The 23143-nt window shown below is 33.9% G+C and overlaps 1 protein-coding gene across 2 annotated transcripts in view; it reads left to right on the top strand.

Annotated features, from left to right (window-relative positions):
• The window catches only part of WDR11 (WD repeat domain 11), a 48536-nt gene extending 26582 nt beyond the window's left edge, over positions 1-21954 (top strand). For both annotated transcript variants that reach the window (XM_087932639.1, XM_087932640.1), the window contains 18 exons: positions 1993-2099; positions 3884-3959; positions 4653-4761; positions 5035-5159; positions 5652-5799; positions 6127-6233; positions 6792-6906; positions 7386-7557; positions 10673-10781; positions 11357-11419; positions 11777-11842; positions 12779-12956; positions 13731-13826; positions 13969-14134; positions 16310-16407; positions 16743-16888; positions 17720-17800; positions 18096-21954. In XM_087932639.1, coding sequence (XP_087788765.1) covers positions 1993-2099; positions 3884-3959; positions 4653-4761; positions 5035-5159; positions 5652-5799; positions 6127-6233; positions 6792-6906; positions 7386-7557; positions 10673-10781; positions 11357-11419; positions 11777-11842; positions 12779-12956; positions 13731-13826; positions 13969-14134; positions 16310-16407; positions 16743-16888; positions 17720-17800; positions 18096-18249 — 2116 coding nt within the window. In that variant the 3' untranslated portion in view covers positions 18250-21954. The remainder of the gene's footprint in view (positions 1-1992; positions 2100-3883; positions 3960-4652; positions 4762-5034; positions 5160-5651; positions 5800-6126; positions 6234-6791; positions 6907-7385; positions 7558-10672; positions 10782-11356; positions 11420-11776; positions 11843-12778; positions 12957-13730; positions 13827-13968; positions 14135-16309; positions 16408-16742; positions 16889-17719; positions 17801-18095) is intronic.
• The last annotated feature ends 1189 nt before the right edge of the window (positions 21955-23143 follow it).

Below are 23143 nucleotides of genomic sequence, written 5' to 3'. Positions count from 1 at the left end.
GTACTTTGTGCCAAGAACGTATAGAAGATTCCTATGTATGTACGTCACATTTTAACTGTTGAATCCTTTGTGATCTTAGAGCTAAGAAGGGGGGAAAGAAAGGACTAGAACACAACTTCTGCAGCAGCCCATATACAGATAACCAAGGATAAACCAGACAAAACGATCAGGCTGAAAACAATTCCCTAATCAAGAAAGTGCCAAAGTGAAAACTACACCCTCACCAAAACTGACAGAGCAAGCTATCTAAACAGGGAACAAATCCCACACTTACTCTGACTGATGATATTACCTAGCTGGGTAATGAAACAACCAAGCTCAGAAATAAACTTTTATAGAGGATTTGCGTTGCCCATAGAGATCACTGGGGAAAGTAGCCATTCTATGTTACTTTTAAGTTTTATATAATTTATGTACTCTGCAATCTTCTAATTGTTACTGGCATAGTATGTTGGGTATATTCAGGTTCTGTTTCCAGCATCCCACAGTCACATGATTTTGATTTTTAATGTTTTTGTCCATTTCTGGTATTTGCTTCTGGTTTCTGGCAAAAAACACCCATTTGATAAAATAGATTTGCTGAATGATGACCATGTTTGTTTAACAACCATTTGCTTAGTGATTGCAGCTAAAAAATAGTAAAATCAGGGATTATCATGTGGTGACCCACTTAACACATGCAATGACTTACAATTGTGATTCGGTTATTGTCCTAGTTTGAGGATTAACTATACTAAAATGACTTAGCAGTTTTGGGCTACTGGGTGAATATTACAAAAGAATTTGATTTCTTCACTGTTTCTTTACTGCAGCTAGAAAGGAACTCATGAAATAGATTGCCTTGAATTATTCAGAGATTTTAAAGCTCCAAGTCTCCTTATTTCTGTTCTATAAATCCACTGCAAAGGTTATTAATAACGTTCATGAGTGTTACATTTTAAGCAGAGAGTTGTAATCTATAAAACAAGTGTAGTGTGACCCTTAATTGCATTAAATGTCAGTTTATATGCCAGTATACTTGAAATTTGGAGGTTGAAAATTGACTGCTTCCAAACACTTCCAATATAATTGGAATACTTATTATGTTACAAAGCTTCAAATTTAGTTTTTGCATTCTCCATTTACATGAAAATACAGATTTGTGTTCAGTGGTACATGCTGCATGTTTAGCTTTTAATCAAATTAGATCTATAGGCCTGTGAAAAAATATTTCACAGAGAAATAGAGCTTGCTTTTTATTGTAGCCTGCGGGAGATCTTGAATAACTTTGCAGATATGGTTTTTTAATTTACTAGAAATAATACTAGAAATAGTCATTTTTTCAAAACTGTACATGAACTACAGCATTTATTTTTGCAAGAAAATTATACATATGCAAATGTTAGTTTGCTTCCATCCATGTATTCCATGTATTTATCTGTAGATTTATATTATTGAGACTTCATATTTTTAATGGAAAATATATACAACAGTGCTGAATGTAAAGTAACATTAAAAATCCTTGCCTTATATCTTCTTATAATACTTTAAATTATTGCTAGGTTAACTGCTGTGTTTCTGCTAGTAATAATGCAGCTTATTTAAAGGATTATTCATTATCAATCTCTTGATATTGAGACATTTTTTAATATCATTCTCCATTCTCAATTTATACAGAACAACTTTAAAGTAATGGGAGTTCCTTTTTTTAAACTTGGAATTTTGGGCTAATTTTTAATGACTTCTTGGAATTTAAGCTGTTGAAAATATTCTGTGTTACTGATTTTCACAACTTTTGTATATGTTAATAATTTTGTATGATGAATCTACCGTGGTCCATGGTATGGTAAGATTATTATTTTTTCATTTCAAGAGAAATATTGACTGTTGTAAAGTGTATTTATTCCCCTTCCAATGCATGTTGACTATTTTTGTTCCTTGTCCCATAAAATTATACTATTTCCTATACTTCAAAATGCCTGTATAATATACTTCAATATTATTTCTTGATAGGGGTATTGAATGGACAGGCTTGAATGGTTTCCTTTCGTTTGCTACATCTACACCTAATAATTTGGGATTAGTGAGAAACGAATTGCAAGTGGTTGATCTTCCCACAGGTAAATGCTTTGCAAAGTATAATATTTGATAAGATAGAGGAATGTACTAGCTGTGCAGAATGCATTTGTACTGAATTCTGTCTGATGGATTTAAAGTTATTACAATGTGGGGTATGAAATATATGAGATGAATGGCTAATTCATTTTTTAAAAAAAATTTAAAAACTTAAGATAACTATAGCTCAGAAAGTTCAATATATTTGACATTCATATTTTGTGTTCAAAACATAAATTGACAGATTTTGCCAGTATCTGCAAAACTGTTGAACACTTGTTACATGAAAAGCACTTTGACTTCCTTTTAGAATACACATTCAAAACTAATTTTAAAAGCTTGCTAGTTCAGTCCTTCTTAGACTTAATAAATGTATTGTTACAACAATATTACATTTTAAATACCCAATTCTTCTTTGTACATATTAGTAATGATGCTGTAGGTACTGCTAAGCTTTATATCTCCCACTGATTACAGATATTATCAGTGAGAGATAAAGTCGTTTCCTTATGTGGATGCACATGTGGAAATGCGTAATTGCTTGGACCTCAGCAGTAGAAAGATCAGTGACTTAACTTTGAAATATTTGGTTTGCTCAGTGCATTCCCCACTTCACCACTGGTCTTTGTGTCTAAATTAGGATTCAGACCTTGATCTTATGCTTAAATGATCTGACTTTTACATTATGCCATAATGGTTTCCATATACTATTAGCTTAGGCTTATATAGTGCCTTTCTCTCTCTTTTTTTTAAAGAAGCAAGAAGCAAATACTAAGAATGTGACTATAATGCCACATTATAGTCAGCAAAGTTTTCAAATGGATAAAGTTTTAAATACATTTAGATGAGTTTAAAATGTATTTGGCTGGAATTTAATATTCCTCTATAGTAACTGCTGCATTGTCTGATGATCTTACTAATTAACGAAAATTGCTACCAAAAGAAAATACTGATAGAGTTTCTGTTAAATCTGGTCCACAATATTTTAAACACAGTTTTATATTATACAGTACTGGTGGGAAAGAAAGATGGATCACAAAAGATAATAATTCTGGTTTAGTGTATCCATTTTCTCCTAAATAAGCATGGGAGAATCATTATACAGTTTTTGGTGTATGACTTAGTGGCTATTAATTTCAAATTCTTTGCAGAACATTCTGAAAGAAGTGATTGAAACTCATTGTAAACTGGGATACATAAATATCAATGAGAGAAAGTGGTTGCTGTTCAGTATAATGAATGTAACGAATGCAGCAACATTTACATGAAGAGAACCTCTATTAGCTGTCTGGATCATTTTTAGATAATATGTAACTTTTTGCGGAAGTTGTTATGTCATGAACAGTTTGTATGAGTTTGTATGAATAAGACATTTAAGAGACTTTCAGCATTGGAAGCTTGATGGAATCAATACAATCAGAATAGAGCTTGGAGGTCTTCTAGTCCAACCCACTGCTCAAGCAGGGGACCCTATACCACATTTCAGACAAGTGGCTGAATTGAACAGAGGATTAGTCCAAGTTCACAGAGAAATTGTTTGCATTTACTATAATTTACACTGAGCTTTTAAAATTAGGGAAAAAATACATGTGAAAAATGGGATGGCTTGGAACCAAAAGTTTAACAGTATCTCATGTTAATTATCTCAGTGTGGCATTTATTTATAATACAGAAAACGTAATGTACGGAACTTGGAAACTAATGTAAAGTAGGGAATATGTAATGGAATTAAAGTAAGAATTTGCAAGATCAGTCATGACAGGTTTGCTGTTGTCCATCATCTTCTTAGGTAGGAGCATTGCCTTTCGTGGGGAGCGAGGCAACGATGAACCAGCAATTGAAATGATAAAGGTGTCCCATTTGAAGTAAGCAAGTCACTGTAGTGGGTTATGTTAAGATTCCTGTAGAAAGTTACCCTAATTATTTACATGTTTATATAGAATCTGTTGTTTACCCTCTTTGAATGGATTTATTTCAAGCAAATAAATTTGAATATTCAAGTGAGAAACTAATGCATATAACAGTGCTGTCTATCATTCAAATATTGAGTGGTTTGTTAGTGTAGCGCATATAGGATTATTCTTATTCTTCTGTTCCCCTTTCTTTAGAACTATTTCCTATTGCTTTCTTCAATAATATGACACTGAAAATATTCTGTTTCAAAGTAATACTAGAATTTATCCAGAAATCTGTGCCTTGTTTTCTTCATTTCCCATATTAATATGTATTAGACGTAAGGATTTCATAAATAGTTTTTCATAAATGCTATGCTATTGTTAATTTCATCTCTTTAAAGAAGTAAATTTAAGCTTCTTTGGGCCTTTACCAGCAGCGCCATAGGATTTAGTTATTAACACCAGTGTTTTATTGGTAAATTATTTAGGTTACTTATCTTACAACCCACTTAAAACCAATTCTGGGCAGCTCCAAATCAAAAATTATTAAAATTATATAAGGACTTTTACAAAGCCATTAAGTACATATTCTAGGACAGTACCTAAAACAGGATGAAGTATAGTCATACTTGTGATGAAATTTTCTTACGTATTTCTTTTTAGGCAGTATTTGGCAGTTGTATTCAAAGATAAACCTTTGGAATTATGGGACATCAGGACATGTACTCTTCTCAGAGAAATGTCTAAAAACTTCCCTACAATTACTGCTTTGGTGAGATATAAATTTTATCTAACTTCTCTCATATGTATGTATGTATATATGTATATAAATGTTAGCTATTCTTGCATGAGTTGAAGTTTGTTTAAAAAATTCTTACAATCCATTTGGATAAATACACATATTATTTACCTTTTTAAATTCAGATTATTAGAAAAACTATAGCAGTGACTTGTCCATTATTCATTGCTTTCTCCAAATACATTTGAGTGAATTTTTTATTAATAAATCTTTATATGTGGAAAGTTCTGGATTTTCTTCTGTTAGGAATGGTCCCCTTCTCATAATCTGAAGAGTTTAAGAAAGAAGCAGCTTGCAGCCCGTGAGGCGATGGCGAGGCAAACAGTGGTATCAGATACAGAGCAGAGCAGTCTGGAGTCTTCAATGATCAGGTATCAATACCAGTCTAAGTATTTCTCAGAGATGTCATCTACTCAAGATTATTCCCCATTAGCATTTATGTCACTAATTCTGGACTATGAAAATAAAAAGTTTAGCTGGACTGTAATTTAAATCAGCTATCAACTTGATAATGTTGCAGCATTGGGACAGCAACAGAAAGAATAAAATGCAAAAATGTGTTGTACAGTGCTGTAGTAAAATACATCTTTTGTCTATTCCATAGAAGGGTACAATTTAATACTGAAATATAATTTTATCAAACCACTTTTTTAAAAAAATTACAGATTTTATTTGATATATTTTTACTTATTTCTTTCAAATAAATATGGCTGTCTAGCTTACACATGATAGTCCTAGTCCTTTATGTTAAATTGCTTAATACAGGATTACTTTCCTGTGATATATATTTTAAGCATTTGTGCACATGCACCTATATTACAGATATAGACTGAATGAAACACTTGCTGCTTTCTCTTTTAAAGCTTGTTGCAGGAAGCAGAGAGTAAATCTGAATTAAGTCAGAACATTTCTGCTCGGGAGCACTTTGTTTTTACAGATACTGATGGACAAGTTTACCACTTGACAGTGGAAGGGAATTCTGTCAAAGACAGTGCGAAGATTCCTCCTGATGTAAGTTCATCGCTGAATGTCTGCTTTCAATAGCTATAGTTCTAAAAAGTTTGCAGTAAATGTAATGAAAGTTCCTACTTTCTTTATCTTCTGTCTATCTACTGATGAAAGAGAAAAAGAAGGAAAGTTCTGCAATATCTCATTTTTGACATACAAATAAAAATAATTCAGCCTTCCATAAATTAATGTTATTAAATGATTATCCAATTGACTTATATGTTTAAATAATGATGGGTGTGTAAGAGGCAAGTCACCTCCTCTAAGTTTATGTATATTTCAAATTACAATTTAACTGATTTTTAATCTTTGCTTTTTAATTTTTTGTAGGGAAGTATGGGCAGTATTACATGCATTGCCTGGAAAGGTGATATCTTAGTTCTGGGAGATGTTGATGGCAATTTGAACTTCTGGGATTTAAAAGCTAGGGTATCCAGGTAATTTGCTTAAAATTCTATAAAACCAAAATCATAAATGATTTGTATCTTGTGACTGACTTCTTCATAGTGATCGACATAGTACAGGTTTTGTTTAACTACAACTATTAGTTTATTGTTCATAAGTTACAATGATACCAAAAACCAAAACAAAAAAACTAAATGACCAGTCTTCCCACTTATAACCATCAAGGCATCCCCACATGCATGTGATCAAAATCTGGGTCCTTGACAACTGGTATATTTATGGCTGTTGCAGCATTCTAGGATCACGTAATCACCATTAGCCACCTTCCCAGCCAGCTTCTGACAAGCAAAGAAGTGGCAGATCAATGATACCCATATAGATGGTGACGGTTATAAGTCAAAACCTGGGCATTTTACAGCCTGTGGGCTATATCCATCCTTTTGGCTATCCCTGTCTGGCTTGTAACAGTGATGGCGGGTGGCGGGTATCAATAGCAGCCCCTGTTTCTTATGTAGCCCCTTGGCAAAATGAATTGCCTACCCCTGATTTAAGCAGTTTTCCCCATCTGTTCCTTGTTCATCGTCTCCCAGGGGCATCCCCACCCACCGAGGCTGGGTGAGAAAGATTCGCTTTGCTCCTGGGAAAGGAAACCAAAAGCTGATAGCAATATACAATGATGGGGCTGAGGTTTGGGATACAAAGGAGGTAAGGTATCAATTCAGTTGATTTTTTTTTCCCCCTCTGAATTTGTTCTATATAGTAATTTTTTTAAAAATTAACTAGAAGACATAGGTGTCACTTAGACTGTTAAGGCCTTCTTAGATTCAGTAAATCTCTTGACTGCATTTAGAAATCAAAATAAGGATAGTATATTCAATTTCAAGTTATCATAGCATTATTTCCAATGGATAAAGTGCTGGAGAGCCAAATTCAGTCCGCAATTAAAGGGTTGTTGTCGAGAAAAGTAACATGAATCAATGTAAGTTTGAACTCCTGCAGAATAAACCAATAAAATAAATCCATCACAACAAATAAGAGGATATTTGTTCATAAATTATAAAGCAGAAATTAATACTAGTAATTAATTTGTATACAGAATAGCAATCCACAAAATTCTTTTTAGCTTATGTTTACATGAAGTATCAAATAAACATTTTAAAGCTAAGATTTGCTGTATCCTTTAGGTCCAGATGGTCAGCAGTTTAAGAAGTGGCAGAAATGTCAGTTTCCGTGTACTTGATGTTGACTGGTGCACATCAGACAAAGTGATATTAGCTTCAGATGATGGTTGTATCAGAGTGCTAGAAATGACCATGAAGCCTGCGTGCTTTAGAATGGATGAACAAGAATTATCAGGTAAGGTAAAGATCCAATCTATCCCCATACTTCCCCCCCTCTTTTTTTTGTGTGTGTGTGTGTGTGGAATTGCATTGTACAGTATTGCTGGAGTAAAATGGGAATGTTTCAATCAGCATTGGAGTGGGCAGAGTTATTTGATTTATAGATATGGCATGAATTTCAAATTGTAGGTGTAAGAACTGGGGTGATTTTAACTTACATCATAAGAACAATGTGGAATTGTAGAGAAACTCAGAATTTTAGACATAGAGTACTTGAATTGCCAAAAAGCAAAGAAGTAAAGCCTGTTTTTTAAAGTCTACTTTTAGTGCAGAATATAATAAAAAGACTGTCTTTTTGCCAGTCCCCAGGCTCACAAGCTAAATAAGTCATAATTTCAAAGGATTAATTTTCCGGTTCCTGCTCACAAAATATTGACTGCAAAAAAATCATATATTCGTATGTTGAATTGGATATAAAGATCCCAATTTGCAAACAGAAATTCATGGCTTATATGCTCTTGATCTTCTTCCTTTTCCTAAACTCATGGGGAACTCACAGTCTGCCTGCTATTGCTATATTCCTATTCTCAGCAACCCCAGCAGCTTGACTGATTGTGATACTGGATGCTGCAGGTGGTAGTTCATCCCTTTCCGAGTCACAATTCTCTACACTGGTTGCATTCTTTGCAATACCTTGCATGTTATTCTGGAAAATCCATTAGCTTTGCAGTAGGAAAAGAAGGCTAGAAAACCTTCTGTAATTCAAGGCAATCCCAGTGTGCTTCAGTTGAGCAACAATAATTCTACCTCTAATATTTTTATCAATGAAGTTTGTATTTCCACTTTTAATTATCAAAAAATCAATGACCTTTTATCATTTTTTTAATTCTCATATTATATGCAAATTACAAAAGTGTACATAATGTCCAACTTTAAAATAAACTCTAGTTTTCTGTTTGGTACAGAAAGATAATATATAATTTCTGCAAAATTTCTACTTGCAGTCTATAAATCTAAAATACTGTTTTGTGCTTTTTATTATGCCATTTGATTACCAGAGTGAATCTATAAATTACGCCTATTGTTCATAGGATTACTCATATCCAGACCTTCTAATATTAAATTTTTAATTTATTGCCAGATATTTTTGTGAAACATTATATTATCTATGTAGGGAGGATTTTCCCTTTCCACGTGATAAAATCTCTAGTACTGATTTACCATATGAGTGTATGATTGACTTTTATTTTTACTGCTGAAGAAAACAGAACAGAGAATCCAGTGGCGTGTAGATACATCTGTCTAGAATTTTGTATTAAGTAAATGGCACTGACTGCTTTAGCAAAATAGTAGATGCACTAAAGAAAACATTTTATTTCAAGCTCTGAAAACAGACCCACTGAGAATTTTCCAATGGAATATTTCTGATAATTTGCTTCCATCCGAATGATTCTAGTCTCCTGTGTTTTGATGGGGCAAAATTTGAAAGAATTAAGTATAGAAAACAATAGGATCTCCGAAATCAAACAAGAATCCAACCTTTTCTGCTTCATTTTCACCTTAAGTTCACAAGAGTAAAGTGAGTTGACATTCTATGCTTATTGAGGCATGAAATCATCTTTCCAAATTTGTTAAAACCCATGTAGAAAACAATTTGCTCCTGCATGAATAACAAACTCCCACCTTTGTTTAACTGCTGTGAAACAGATTCATGCTGTTTTCAAACACTCTCTTCATAATAATAGAGATTTCATTTTTTTTGTTCCTTTTTTGAAAGCAGTAATTTGCATACCTGGCTAAAAACAGTATTTATCTGTCAGTGCAGATGCAACTAAACATAACCTGCATTGGCTTTACAGCCCTAATTATGTGTTTAGTAACAGTTTCTTTCCCCAACATCTTCCCACATCATCTCTTCCAATCACAGTCTCTAATAATGGAACAGAAAAGGTCTATGCAATTAAATAGCTATACTGATTTAAACAAACAAACAAACAGAAATAGATTAAGCCATGACAGTCTAGATCTAGGGCCTCAAAAGGAGGGCCTACAAACCTACTTAACATTTAAATTTGCCTTCTGAATATTGAAATATTTTATATAGTGCTCAGTAGGAAAATTTGAAACACTTTAACCCCAACCTGGTATTTGCATAACTAACTATAAGACTCTACATTGTGATACAAACAGAGAAATATATTTAAGCCAAATATTTCCAATAATAATTAGTCCAGTTATATGCATAATTGAGAGACCAAAGACCAAAATACAGAATTATAACAATAAGCCTGGATCACTCATGAGTTGGAAGTTGGGCTAGAATTTTTTACAGTACAGTGGGGATATCCAAAAAATGAAGTGATCCAGACCACACAAAAATAAATGATGCCATGTGTGATAAAAGGTCTGTGATCATGTTTTGTCTTCTTTCCTATTAGCAAAATTCAAATACTTCCTTCAGCCGATACAAACTTTCATGGGAACAATTATTTTAGGAGCTTAACCACCAAAAAGAAGCTTTTACATAGATTTCTTCTAAAGGCCATTAAATGGATTCTGACATAACTAAATGTCTTAAATGATTTTAAAAATAAATGTATTTATTAGTTATGTATCATATCTTTGTTGTTACGGCTCTGATTGTTTCTATAAAACTATTTTTATATGAATGTCCACAAAGGAAAATCTGTTCTAAAATCTAAACATAATACCAATCCCTTATCCCGAAGAAATACTATTAATACACAAAATCTCTTTCCTCCAAAAAAATAAAAGTATATTCACTTTTTAAGATGTTCAATGAATATTACTTGCCTTTAGTTGCTATTTTCTTTCTTATCCTGAATAGCTAAGTAGTACACACAAATTTAGTAAGAAGTTACTCATTTGCTAAAATCCAGGTGTGTCCAACCTTGACAACTTTAAGACTTGTAAACTTCAACTCCCAGAATTCTCCAGCCACCCCTGCTATAATCATTTGGTCTTGCTATGGCAATAGGTTTTGTATTTCATTTTTCAAAAAAGTTCAGTAAAGACAGTTGTTAGTTAAGGGTAGAATAAACATTAATTTTATAATCAGATTGACTTTTATATTGATTTTAGTTTTTTTCTTTTCCTATTTTTATTTGTAGAACCCGTATGGTGTCCATATCTTCCTCCTCCGCGAGCATCCTTAGCTTTAAAAGCTTTCTTACTTCACCAACCTTGGGATAATAAGTATTCTTTGGATATATCATACATGTAAGACTTACTTTTAGTATAGAGGCCTTTGATTTAGAAAGATTAGAAAATAGCCACGTATACATAAGGTTTGGGTTCAGCGGTTGAGCAGTAAAGACATTGGGCTTTTCAACCAGAAAGTTGGCAGTTAAGTACTATGTACCTAAGTACTATGTGACAGAGTGAGTTTCTATTACTTGCTCCAGCTCTTGCCAGCCTAGCATGTAAATGCAACTAGATAAATAGGTACCATTTTTGGGGGGAGGTTACAGCATTCTGTGTGCCTTCGTCGTGTAGTCATGCTAGCCATATAACCATAGAAACTTATTTTAGTCAACGTTGGCTCTTCAGCTGTAATTCAGAGATTAGCAATTCCGCCTAGATTCAGACACAACTGGTAGAGGAAACTTACGTTTTTATGTAAAGATAAAGCTTTTCCTTGTGAGTCTGACCAAATTGAACTTAGGAACAGCAATGTAAATTTAATTTCAGATTGTCAGCACTTGACTACTGTAGTCGTTAAGGAGTTGAAACATCTTGATGTCACATAAACAATCAATATTTGACTTTTAAATCTTTGTTCATTTGTTCTACAGCAATTATCCAGAGAATGAAAATATTAAAAATATGTTGCAAGAGCAGTTATATTCATTGTCCAAGTAAGCATATTTTGAGTTTCTTATATTATATCTTCAAAATGGATTAATAATTATACTACCAAGCTGCATTAGGTTTTTATTTTCCAACAGTTTAATTCAATAACTTGACATATTTATTAAAGTAGCTTTCTTAGTTTGGTGCAGTAGTACAATACTTTTATCTTCAGTAGCATGTAAAGTTAGTAAAGTACAGTTAGGTTGTATTTTTTATTTATTGTTTTAATTCTGTTAAAATGAATGAGAATAGTTTGCTTCTCAGTAAACAGTTGTTTGTTTTTATTCTTTTCAAAACTACTTTTGGTAAAAGAGGAGGTTATTGATAATACAGGCCTGAAATGGTTTAACTTCTTTTTACAGTGATGTCAAGAAACTTTTGCTTGATCCAGAATTCACTCTTTTGCAGCGTTGCTTATTGGTTTCAAGGTAATATAACATTTCCTAAATAACCTCCAAAAGTTTATTTTAATAATAGTTCTTACGTAGTGCTAAGCCTGAATATTTTCTGTTTCAAAATTAGTACACTATTTATGTTTAACAGTGTAGATCAACCAGGATTAGATCCAGTTAGTGCTGTGTTAGTTTTTGTACAGAAATGAAAAAAAGTAAGGAAAACTTCATTAGGGTAATATATTGGTTTGTTATAATTTATTTACCCCAACCATTGTAAAATTAAGTGTAATAACTATTGTGCAAGAAATGGTTCCCATTAACCTTATTAATTTTGAGGTAATATAACATTGGTTAACAATTCAGTATCTTTTACTATTGCAGATGGATAGGCAAATGTTTATTGGATATTGCTATTTTGATTATCTGGGAAGTACCTTGGCTGGATTTCTGAAGAATGCTTGATCAGTTGCACAGGTTTTTGGAACAGCCTTAGTATCTAATGTAAATTTGGTCATAATCAGATCTATCCTGATTCTTCTCTTTGATATCCTAGAAGGAGGAAAGCAGACATAGACCTTAGATTCCAGCTTTTGTTTCTTATAGCTTCCGTAACTCCCTCTCCACGTGTTAAATGGTCAAAGATGATGGGAGTTATAGCCTTCAGTTATTTCACCTTACGTCATACCATTAAGAGTTATATGAAGTCCTGAATCTTCCTGCTTTCAGGAAAATAGTTCAGAGGATTCTCTTCAATCAGGCCTTTTTATATTATATCAGTGATAATTTTAGTATTTTTCCTGATTTTTATATTTTATTTTAATGTATTATGTTAGGTTCCTAAGAATAGAAAATCTGTAAATAAATTTAAAGAAATAATACATCTGAGATTGCAGCATGTTTCATAGGATGTATGAATGCACTTACTGACTTTAAACCTTAACCATTAATTGAGGTTTTTATTTTTCTCAGGCTGTATGGGGATGAATCTGAACTACACTTTTGGACTGTTGCTGCCCATTATTTGCATACTTATTCCTGTAACAAATCATTAACCACAAAGGCAGAAGATGTAGTTGTTTCTCAAGAAAACTGGATCAGTCTGCTAGATATATGTTACGATATTCTCTGTGAAAATTCCTATTTCCAGGTATTGCTTGATTTTTAAAACAGTAAGTACATTCAAGTCCACAAAATATTCTTTAATAATTTTCACAAGCTTGTTCTCATTTCATTTGAAGCTTTCAGAGGTACAAACACAATCGTTATTTTTAAATGGAGTAGAACTCACGTATCTGCATATATATTAATACTGCTTGTTGCAATTTGTACAATCCATTCAATTTTTATGCACGATCATTATCCTAATTAGATTGGCTATGGTGAATTTCAGAAGCTTATAGAGCTTTTCCATCATGATTTCTGTTTATTAATGTGTAAGAAGTAAACAGTTTCATTTCAGTGACAAGCAGAATTCTTCATTTTTTTCAAGCAAAATGAGGCAGCATAATTGGATTATTATACTATTGACTATTAATAAAAACTTATTTTAGCAGCATTTTTATCATGCGCATATTCTACTTGAATCCATAGCCATAATCTTGGGCAAAGCCTCAGTGCTTATTAATGCTCAACTTAATATTTCTTATTCCTAATTCCCTTTACAGCTATTTGCTTAATTCTGATACCAATTTTGTTCCATTTGCTTCCCAGTTTATTTTAACTTTCTTACCTTGCATTTTAACATTTTCTTCAAAAGCTTTTCATATGTTTTTATCACCATATTTTTACCTACATACATGAATATGGAACTGAAACAACAATGGAAATTGAACCAAATTTTATTCTATTCCTCAATGCCAATTTACTTTAGATTTTATCCTTTATCAAAAAATGTATTTTTTTTTTTCTATGATTCCTGCAGAAATTCCAGCTCGAAAGAGTCAATATTCAAGAAGCTAAAAGGTCAAATTATGATCACACAAGGAAATGCACAGATCAACTCTTGCTTTTGGGCCAGGTTTGTGCTGCCAATTTTGGCTTTTTGTATTGATTTAATCTTCTTTGATACATGTATTTTATTAGAAATATAGGAGAAAATTAAGCAATATTGGTGATGTAAATTGTTACACTCTGATAGTTATCTGCTTTCCTCTTTCCAGACTGACAGAGCTGTGCAGTTGCTTTTGGAAACCAGTGCCGAGAATCCTTATTATTATTGTGATTCACTCAAGGCATGTCTTGTCACCACAGTTACTTCTTCAGGCCCTTCCCAAAGTACCATTAAATTGGTAGCAACAAACATGATTGCAAATGGAAAGCTGGCAGGTATAATTTCCATTCTCCATAGTAAATTCAGAGAAGAATGCTTCAAAAGTTTGAGCATGCAGCTATTAAAATAGATGTTATTATTTAGCTCAGAGGGGAATGCTAGACATCACGTTGTCTTTACAAAGTACAAGAGACAAAAAGGGACACATACATTATATTTCATTAATATATATACATATATATATAGTTTTCTGTATATAGGAACAATTTTACAACATTATCAATCCCTCCTTTAGATTTACTTTAATTTCATCTAATAATGTGCAGGGGAGGCCTATTTTCTCCTTCCTCTGATAAAGATTGATAAACATCTTATTTCTACAGGTCTCTGTTTTATTAGTGCATTAAAAAGAATGGAAGTGAAATAGAGGCAAATTCTGTCCACAGTCAAATACTGTGATTAAATGAATTCTGCTTTGAAATGTTTATATACAGTTAATCCTCGACTTAAAACAGTTCACTCAGTCACCATTTGAAGTTACAACAGCCCTGAAAAAAGTGACTTATCACTGTTTTTCACGTTAACAACCATTGCAGCATCCCCCTGATCATGTGATCAGAATTCAGATGCTTGGCAACTGGCATGTATTTATGACAGTTGCAGTGTCCTGGAGTTATGTGGTCACCTTTTGTGACTTTCTGAGAAGCAAAGTCAATGGGGAAGCCAGATTCATTTAACAACCATGTTAATAACTCCACAACTGCAGTGATTCACTTAACAGCTATGGCATTTAATAACCATGTTAATAACTCCACAACTGCAATTATTCACTTAACAGCTATGGCAGGAAACATCATAAAGTGGGGCAAAACTCACTTAACAAATGTTTCATTTAGAAACATAAATTTTGGGTTGAATTGTGGTTGTAAGTTGAGGACTACTTGTATCTTTTTTTGGGGGGGGGGAGTTGTCATGTGCTGAAGACTAAAACAGTATTAAATGGTTGTGAATATCCTAAAATTGAATCAGAAAGTTATAAATTAGGAAGCTGTTTGTACTTTATCCTCTACAAAAAGCATTGGTCTATCATTTTAAACTGGAAAAGATGTGTGTTGTGGCCTGTCAGCCACCGGCCCTCCAATAGCCAACACAGATGAGGAGGTGGCATGGGAATCAGGGCCAGCATCAATGCAATCTGAGAGCTCTGGGGGGCAAGAGGCAATGGAGCTGTCAGAGATAGAGACAGAGGTGGAGTGTGGGCTGTCCGTTATCCTCTGATGTCAACAGCCCCCAGATCTGGAGGTGCTGATGAGGAAGAGGAGGAACAGCTGGGGTCCAGTGCCTGACACGCTGTTCTGACCCATGCCCTTTTCCAACAAATCAAACAATCCAAAAGGAACAGAAACCTTGTAATGCTTTTATAAAATGATTAACTGTGATAAGCACAAACCTTGCCAAACTGTGTAAGACTTGCCAAAAGATAACAGACAAAAAATAATTTGCAAAATAAGAATCTTCAAATACAAACTCAGGATACTGGAATGTCCATGAGGCTGGAGTTTCAAAACGTCTTTGCCTTCTGCAAAGTACGTTCATTTCACAGTTGGCTTTTATCTTGTTGAAGAAGGGGCCATTACATTGCAGCCTTACTCCCGAGTTGCCCATGCTGTTGTAGCTGCTCTTTCCTCTGAGCAAACCTGAGCACACGTGCACTTAGCACAGGCTCCTCGGAACCTCCTCATCACTGCTGCCAGCCCCCACAATCTCTGAAGGCAGCAGTCCACTCCCTAATGGTCCTGGCATCTGAGTCGTCACTCTCCTCAGCCATCTGCACCTGCTGCCAGCTAACCACAACACACATGGATGCGCAGAAGGCAGAGGAGAGGAGAGGAGAGCAGTGGAAATCTATGGGCTGATCCTTGGGGATGGAAGAGCCACCGCTGCTGCTAGCGAAGCCCCCCCCTATCTGGGGATAAAAGGCAGGAGGCAGAGATGAATAGGTGTGGCCAGACAACTATTCATGTCCCTGCCAGCTGTCCCTTGTTAGCCTGCTGTGTGAGACAGAGAGAGACTTTTTGCTGTTGGCACTCCTAATAAAGGAAAGGAAAATTTTTTTAAATACAGAGGGTCTGTTGTGTTTGAGAGCCGTGTCAGAACAATATGATAACTTTTTAAATTTGAACTGTGATTCATTAAGATTTGGTACATTCCTTCTTTACATCCCCCCCCAGAGGGTGTCCAGTTACTTTGTTTAATAGATAAAGCTGCTGATGCCTGTCGTTACCTACAAACCTATGGGGAATGGAATCGAGCTGCATGGCTTGCAAAGGTAGGATGTTTATCAACGTAATTCCTGTCCTATTTGCTTTGCTCCTTGTTAAGAAATAATGGCATGTATAATAAAAGCTGAGAAAAATAGTAGCTGATGTGCTCAAAGGAAGTGTTTACAAATAGCCTTAAACCGTGAGTGAACTAGAGGTACTGGTGGATATTTATCAATGTCAGTTTTCAAAAATTGCAGGTTGTTTCTCATTATTCTCTAAATAATTAGAAAATAACTTAAAGCAAGTGATATAAATTCAGAGTTATTACATTTAGGTACCTTACAGGCACATGTGACTTGAATGTTCTAGAATGTTTTCAAATATTTTGAATCTTTTTTAGGTTCGCCTGAATGCAGCAGAATGCGCAGATGTTTTGAAGCGTTGGGTGGATCACCTTTGTTCTCCACAAATCAATCAAAAATCCAAGGCAATCCTTGTTCTACTTTCCCTGGGTTGTTTCATGAGAGTGGCTGAGATGTTACATAGGTCAGTTCATATATTCTGTTGACTTAAAAATATTAACCACTTCTCTGTATGCTTTGCACTTTGTAAAAAAAAATAAGAGTAAAAAAAATACAATATCAACTAGATGCAACCTCTTGAAAGTCAAAACAGAAGTCATTTAAATATCTGTCTAAATAAAGATGCCTGTTTTTCAGTTCAAATAGATATGTTTCCAGAGAAAAAGTATATTCTATAAAGAATCTGATTTAGGATACCTAACTATCTGGGAATTAGCTGAGAGAATTCAGTGTATGAATATGATGTTAGGTATTGATTAGTTGCTTAAGGAACAATATCAAAAGTGATACCTTGTTTATGTTGCTCAACAAATATCATTACATGGAGTGAGTCGTGAGGTTTTTGTAGTATTGCCTATTTCTAGTTTTATTCTGACTGAAAGTCTAGTGCAGAAATATATAAAGAAAAATGGAAATGGAAATAAAAATTCCTTAGTAGGAAAACTCTATTTTTATAGGTGTTTGTAGTATATTTTCCAGGTGTCAGTTATTTTTTTGTAAATAATTTACAGAAATAATAGTTGAAAAAATAACTGAAAATGAAATCAAATGACATAGAATAGAAACGATCCAACTCTTGTCTCTCTCACCATACATTTTTCCATAATATATTTGAGTAGTAATATATTTATTTGCTTTTATGAATAGAAACACATATATTTTATTGATTTTTATTTACATTTTTGTGACTGAACTTTTGCATCAAAGCTCTGTGTCTGTTTCATATATCGGAAGAAGTATTTCTGCACAGTGACAAAAATTATCTAACACAATCATTTATTCTTGTTTTCAACAGCATGAGACATTTTGATCGAGCTGCATTGTTTCTTGAGGCATGCCTTAAGTATGGCACTATTGAAGTTAACGAAGATGCAAATATCCTTTTTTAATTATGCATAAATTCAAGCATAGAAATCTACTAATAGTGGAATAGTGGAATTCTTTATTAGGTGCTGTGCATGTAAATCTTTTTCTTCAGTCTAAGGCAAAAATAAAAAGGATTACATATCTAAAGTGTTTAAGTGATAACAGGCAGTTAAATTGGAAACATTTCAGTGTTAAATATTTTCAGATCTAGTAGCAGGATTAAACACAGCGCCAGCTTTAAGCATTTCATCCAGAAGTCTGATACCTGATTGTTCATTTCTATATTCCTTAACCTGCCTTTCACAGAAGTTAATCCATGCAATATTTGCTGATTATGCGAGAAGCCTGAAATCTCTAGGGTTTAAGCAGGCTGCTATTTTGTTTGCCACAAAAGCAGGAATACCAGGCAAAAATCTGTTGAGTGAACTTGAACAACAGAAGGAAGGGGTCAAAGAATGAGAATGCTTTAGAAGACAGCTAGAAGTTGTGATTTCCCATGGGATATGTCATTCGTGCAATACTACTTAAGAAACAAAGAAAGGTTTTTTATTTAAAAAACTATCTTTTATCACAATAGAAATATAACTAAAGAATGTCTTGAATTTTGTTTTAACATTGGTAGAGACAGTTTTGGTATTAAGCAATGCTATATCGTCTTGACTAACAACTGTGTTTGTAAAAGCTTTTCAGCAATTGGATATTTATCTTAAAATATGGTTTAAAATTTGTGAACTAGACTCAGTCCAACATTTTCCTGCCCGTCATGATTTAAGATTGCCTTCACATTTCCCATGAAGTTATACAAATAATACTGGGGGGGAAAAACCTTCACTGCACAAATCCCACAGGTGTATTCCATCATTCTTTGAAACCATTGCATCTGGTTTATCTTTATTGCTTTACCAATACATTACTGATCAAAATTACTTATGGCAGTCAGCACTGCAGCTATACTGATGTTTCATTGTGAAATGTACATCTGCAAGAAAATTCTCTTTCCCAAAAGTTATAGTGTAAGGCCATTTTGCAGTTCCCAAACCTAATTGGACCATGCCAACTGAGGTAAATCTTGGACAAAACACTTGCAGATTTTTCTCCATATATCTCAACTTGTGTTTAATAATAAAATAAATATTGTAAACTAGGGAATTAGGCAAAAGTCAGATATGAAATTCCAGGGAATCAATTGGTTGTGCTTTTCAATAATAATGTAAAAAAGGCCTATCAAATTCATTCTTTTTCTCCTAACAGGCAGACAAAATCCTGAGGAACGTAGCACTCTCTAGTCCTATTATTTAAATGCATTCTGCTTCTGCCTTTGGAATTAACATGACGGCATCACATGAAGTGATTACTTATCATTTAATTTTCTATGAATTTGTTTTATCTCCTTTAAAGTTTTCTAAATAGTGGCCATAATAAAAGAAAACCAGATTCAGATGATTTTGACTTAGTTCCATTTAGTTTTACTTTAATAGCTACTTAATAGATCTTTCTGTTTTAGCTTTTTAATACTTTGTATTGGTTCTTTCCTGTCATTATATCATTTCATAATTTGTGTTTAATTAGATACTTAGGATATTAAATTTTAAATATAAACTGCCCCTTTTTGGTTGCTGAGATTATCAGAACCTAATTCTACTGGATGAATTATCTTATAAAATAAGTTGGTGTGGTATAAATCTAAATATCAGAATATATTAGTCTTAGAAGCAGAGAGAGATTACTATAGCTGTATCCATCTTGATAAGCCATTACATAAGGGCATTATTTAAATCTATGGTGGTAGGAATAAATTAATATAAAACAGAACTAATAAATTCTGCTTCCAAGCCCTCTGAAATAAACTTACTTGTAGGATCATATATAAATAGAGGGTGCATTATAACATAGCAGGCATATTTAATCTTTTAGCATTAAACTTGTCTACAATATTCAGTCGAATGTGCTTGTTGTTAGGTTCTTTTTGCATTTTATATGTTTAAAATTTCACCATTTGCAGTAGAATTGAAGCTCTGCACACTCATACCTGACAATAGCAAACTTGTTAACTAGAAAAAAATCAATTAATAATGCTGTATTGAAAGACTATTGCAAAACCAAGTTTGTACTTGGATCGCTACAATCTTAGTTACACTCCTTAATAGTAGTATATTTGGAACAATGAAGAAATAGTGAAAAAGACAAGGAAAAGCTCAGTAATTCCTGTAGGTTTTCAGAGAGAGACATTTTTACACCTGGATCTGTAAATACTTTCTGTAAACTAGGTAATCAGTTCTGGGTGTGGTGTAAATGGATGAGAGTAAGAATTCATTTTAACGCTTAAATCTCATCAGTCTGTATATCATACAAAGCAGTTCACAGATTACTAGAGTGATGTATGTTTTTATACTTTATGTTGTCATTTAACACTGATTTCAAGAGCACTGGGGTTTAAGGTTGAAAACACTTTAATCCTGATCTGTTCACTATTTGAATCACAGAGGACTTTTTACTGTTTCAGGTCTCTTCATTAACAAGGTAGTGTGAATGGGTTAGTCAGTGATAGTATGTAATGAGTATGATTGAATTAAAATAGCTATTAATCACATGAAACTAAAAGTAATTGGATTTTATACAAAGCATGGCTGAAAATAACTATTCAGAGGTTATTGTGGTACCTGGGTCCATTTATACAGTATTTCCAATGCAGTGATTTAGGAAAATTCAACATTAAAGCATTCTTTTCAATTTTGCAAGACTTAATTCATTAATTAATTTTTAAAAATGTTAAGTTGCTGCACATTTGTATATTGTCAATCATTGCTGTTGTTCAGATAAACAAATGTATTTGCATACAGACATAATGTTATAACTCTTGTCTACTAGAAATAGGAGTCAATGCAATAGGAAATTAAGATTTCACTTCATTTGGAAAAAAAAGCAGATGAATTGTTCTCTTCTACATCAAGGCATCGTCATCACTCTACTATGAAGCTTTGAACTGCCTGGTTATGCTAAAAAACTGGATAATTGCATGCACATGCCTAAGTAGATAATTCAAAGGTATTAACCATGTTTTCCTGACGACAGCTAGTAAAAATGTATATGTTGTTATTGTATAATGAATTAGTGTTGCCTTCCCTTCCCTCTATAAGCTACAGTGAATCAGTGCAGGAGCCCGATTTTCAGCTCTGAATATTACTCCCGGCTGTTTCTATGTGACTTGATAAGAAGGGGAACATTATACGCAGACCAACTCTACTTATGATGTCAATTAGGCCTTTAACAATATTCATAAAATTACATATTTGAATGAATGCCTTTGCTTCAGTGAGTATTCAGATAAAGCATCCTTTATGAAGCAACATAGCCGCTTCTTTTCTAAGACGTACTGTTTTGCATTACTTTGCTTTGCAGCTCCTCCTAGGCTTCTCCGGCAGACCTTGTAGTGTCTTCCATGCTGGACACTTTCATTAAATACTATGAGCACTATTGACACACCAAAGCAACCTACCAGCGGCCTTCCTGGTGTGCACCAAAGCTCCTCCAGGATGGACAGCATATTCTGTGAAGAATATGCTGAGTTCCACCACATACATTGATGCTGTACAACTTTGAAGCATTTTAGCCAGTTCCAAGGAAGTTTACTTAGAAAAAAAAACCTTGTCAATGCAAGTCTAGATAACATTGCATAGGCCTAATAATCAATTAGGTCTTGAGGAAACACACAATAGACTAGGTTTTAAATGAAAAGAGGTATGCATAAATATGTGTAACATTCCTAGCTGTATTCTGAGTAATATTTGTTTTACTGTGAAGTGGAGCTAATGAAATTAGCTAAGTGTTAATTACAGAATTTTAAATTAGACTTAATTGTCATTCCTGAAATCTGTGTGATGACATTAGGCACTTTTTAATTGGTACTGTGATATTTAAGATAAGCCTTACTTGTATTACATGTATCTCTTCATATGTTTACCACAAGTGTGGGATACGCAGAAGTAAGTCCAACTGGACATAATGGATATATTTACAATTATACAGGTGTAGGAATGCGGCCTTATTGCATTATTTATATATTTTGTACAAGTTGGAAATTATTTCCATCAAAATCTTCAAAAATGAAAAATATTATTAAATGTTATGTTGAAAAACAGACATTAAAATCAAGTTTTAAAATTATATTTTCCTGTGATACTGTCTTACCATAAAAAGAGAATGTCTAATTTAATTTTATTTATTCAATTTAAGCACTACCCAACTCAAAATGATTCTGGGCAGCTCACAGAGTAACAAAAGAAAATTCAACAAAACCAAACCAACAAAACAAATAATGATCAAGATGGTGACTCTGATTAACAACAAAACTCATAAGGGTCTCTATTCACCTTAGTCCAAACTTGGGGACTAGGATGACTGTAGGAGTAATTTCATTCCAAAGGACAGATATCATGACAAAGGCTTGCTTCCTGCATGTTCTGACCCATGCTTCATCAAACTTAATAAAACACAAACTGATTTCAAAAGTAAAACCTATTTTAATGCGACATTGGGAATTACTTGCATTCCCAGCCAAAAACTAATTATACACAGTTCCTCCAGATAAGAGCACATTTTTCAGTGCTGTGGAATGCTGCCAAAAAAAACAAGTCCAAATAAGGCTAACATAAACCAAAAACCCAGAAAAAACCAATCAGAGTACACAGCTTCAAGAAGGACTCGGAAATTACTGAACTGCTTTGCTTTCTGCAAAGCTTTTCGTCATTGAGGTCTGACTTTTATCCCTTATGGGAGGGGCAATCACCTCCCAGCCTTACTCCCGAGTTGCCCCTTCTGCTTCAGCTGCTCTCGCCTTCTAGCAGCTCTGCGTACATGTGCATTGGGAACAGGCTTCCCTGGGTCCTCTGCTTCGCTGCTGCTAGGCTCTGAAGGCAGTGTCCCACTCTCAGATGGTCCTGCCCCATCCCTGCATCAGATGCAGGACCCTGATCCAAGTCCTCTCCAGACTCCCTGATTGGTTCCCTTTCGTTCTCACTGTCCGACACCTCTGCTGCCTGCACCGGCTGCTGGCAAACCACAACACTGCCTTCCAAAAGATGATACTGTTTAATTCAGAATTACATGCCAACCCTATCAACTCATATTGCCTGGTTTAGACCACAGAAGATCACTCAAATAACAAGATTCTATGCCATGTAGGCATTTATATAGTTGGTAGTAAGCATACCGTGAATCACACCTAGAAAATTGTTCCCTTAGTGGCCAAACATAACTGAAAAACATATTTCATCTCAAATTATAAAGATCATATGGTTGTGGCTATTGACCATTAACAGTTTTATCCTTAAATGAACTAATCTAATTCCTTTTT

Source organism: Pseudonaja textilis, chromosome 4, assembly GCF_049901715.1.
Source record: "Pseudonaja textilis isolate UNSWEBS1 chromosome 4, rPseTex1.2, whole genome shotgun sequence".
NCBI classification, from domain to species: Eukaryota; Metazoa; Chordata; class Lepidosauria; order Squamata; family Elapidae; genus Pseudonaja; species Pseudonaja textilis.
This window is presented reverse-complemented; position numbering and strand designations above follow the sequence as displayed.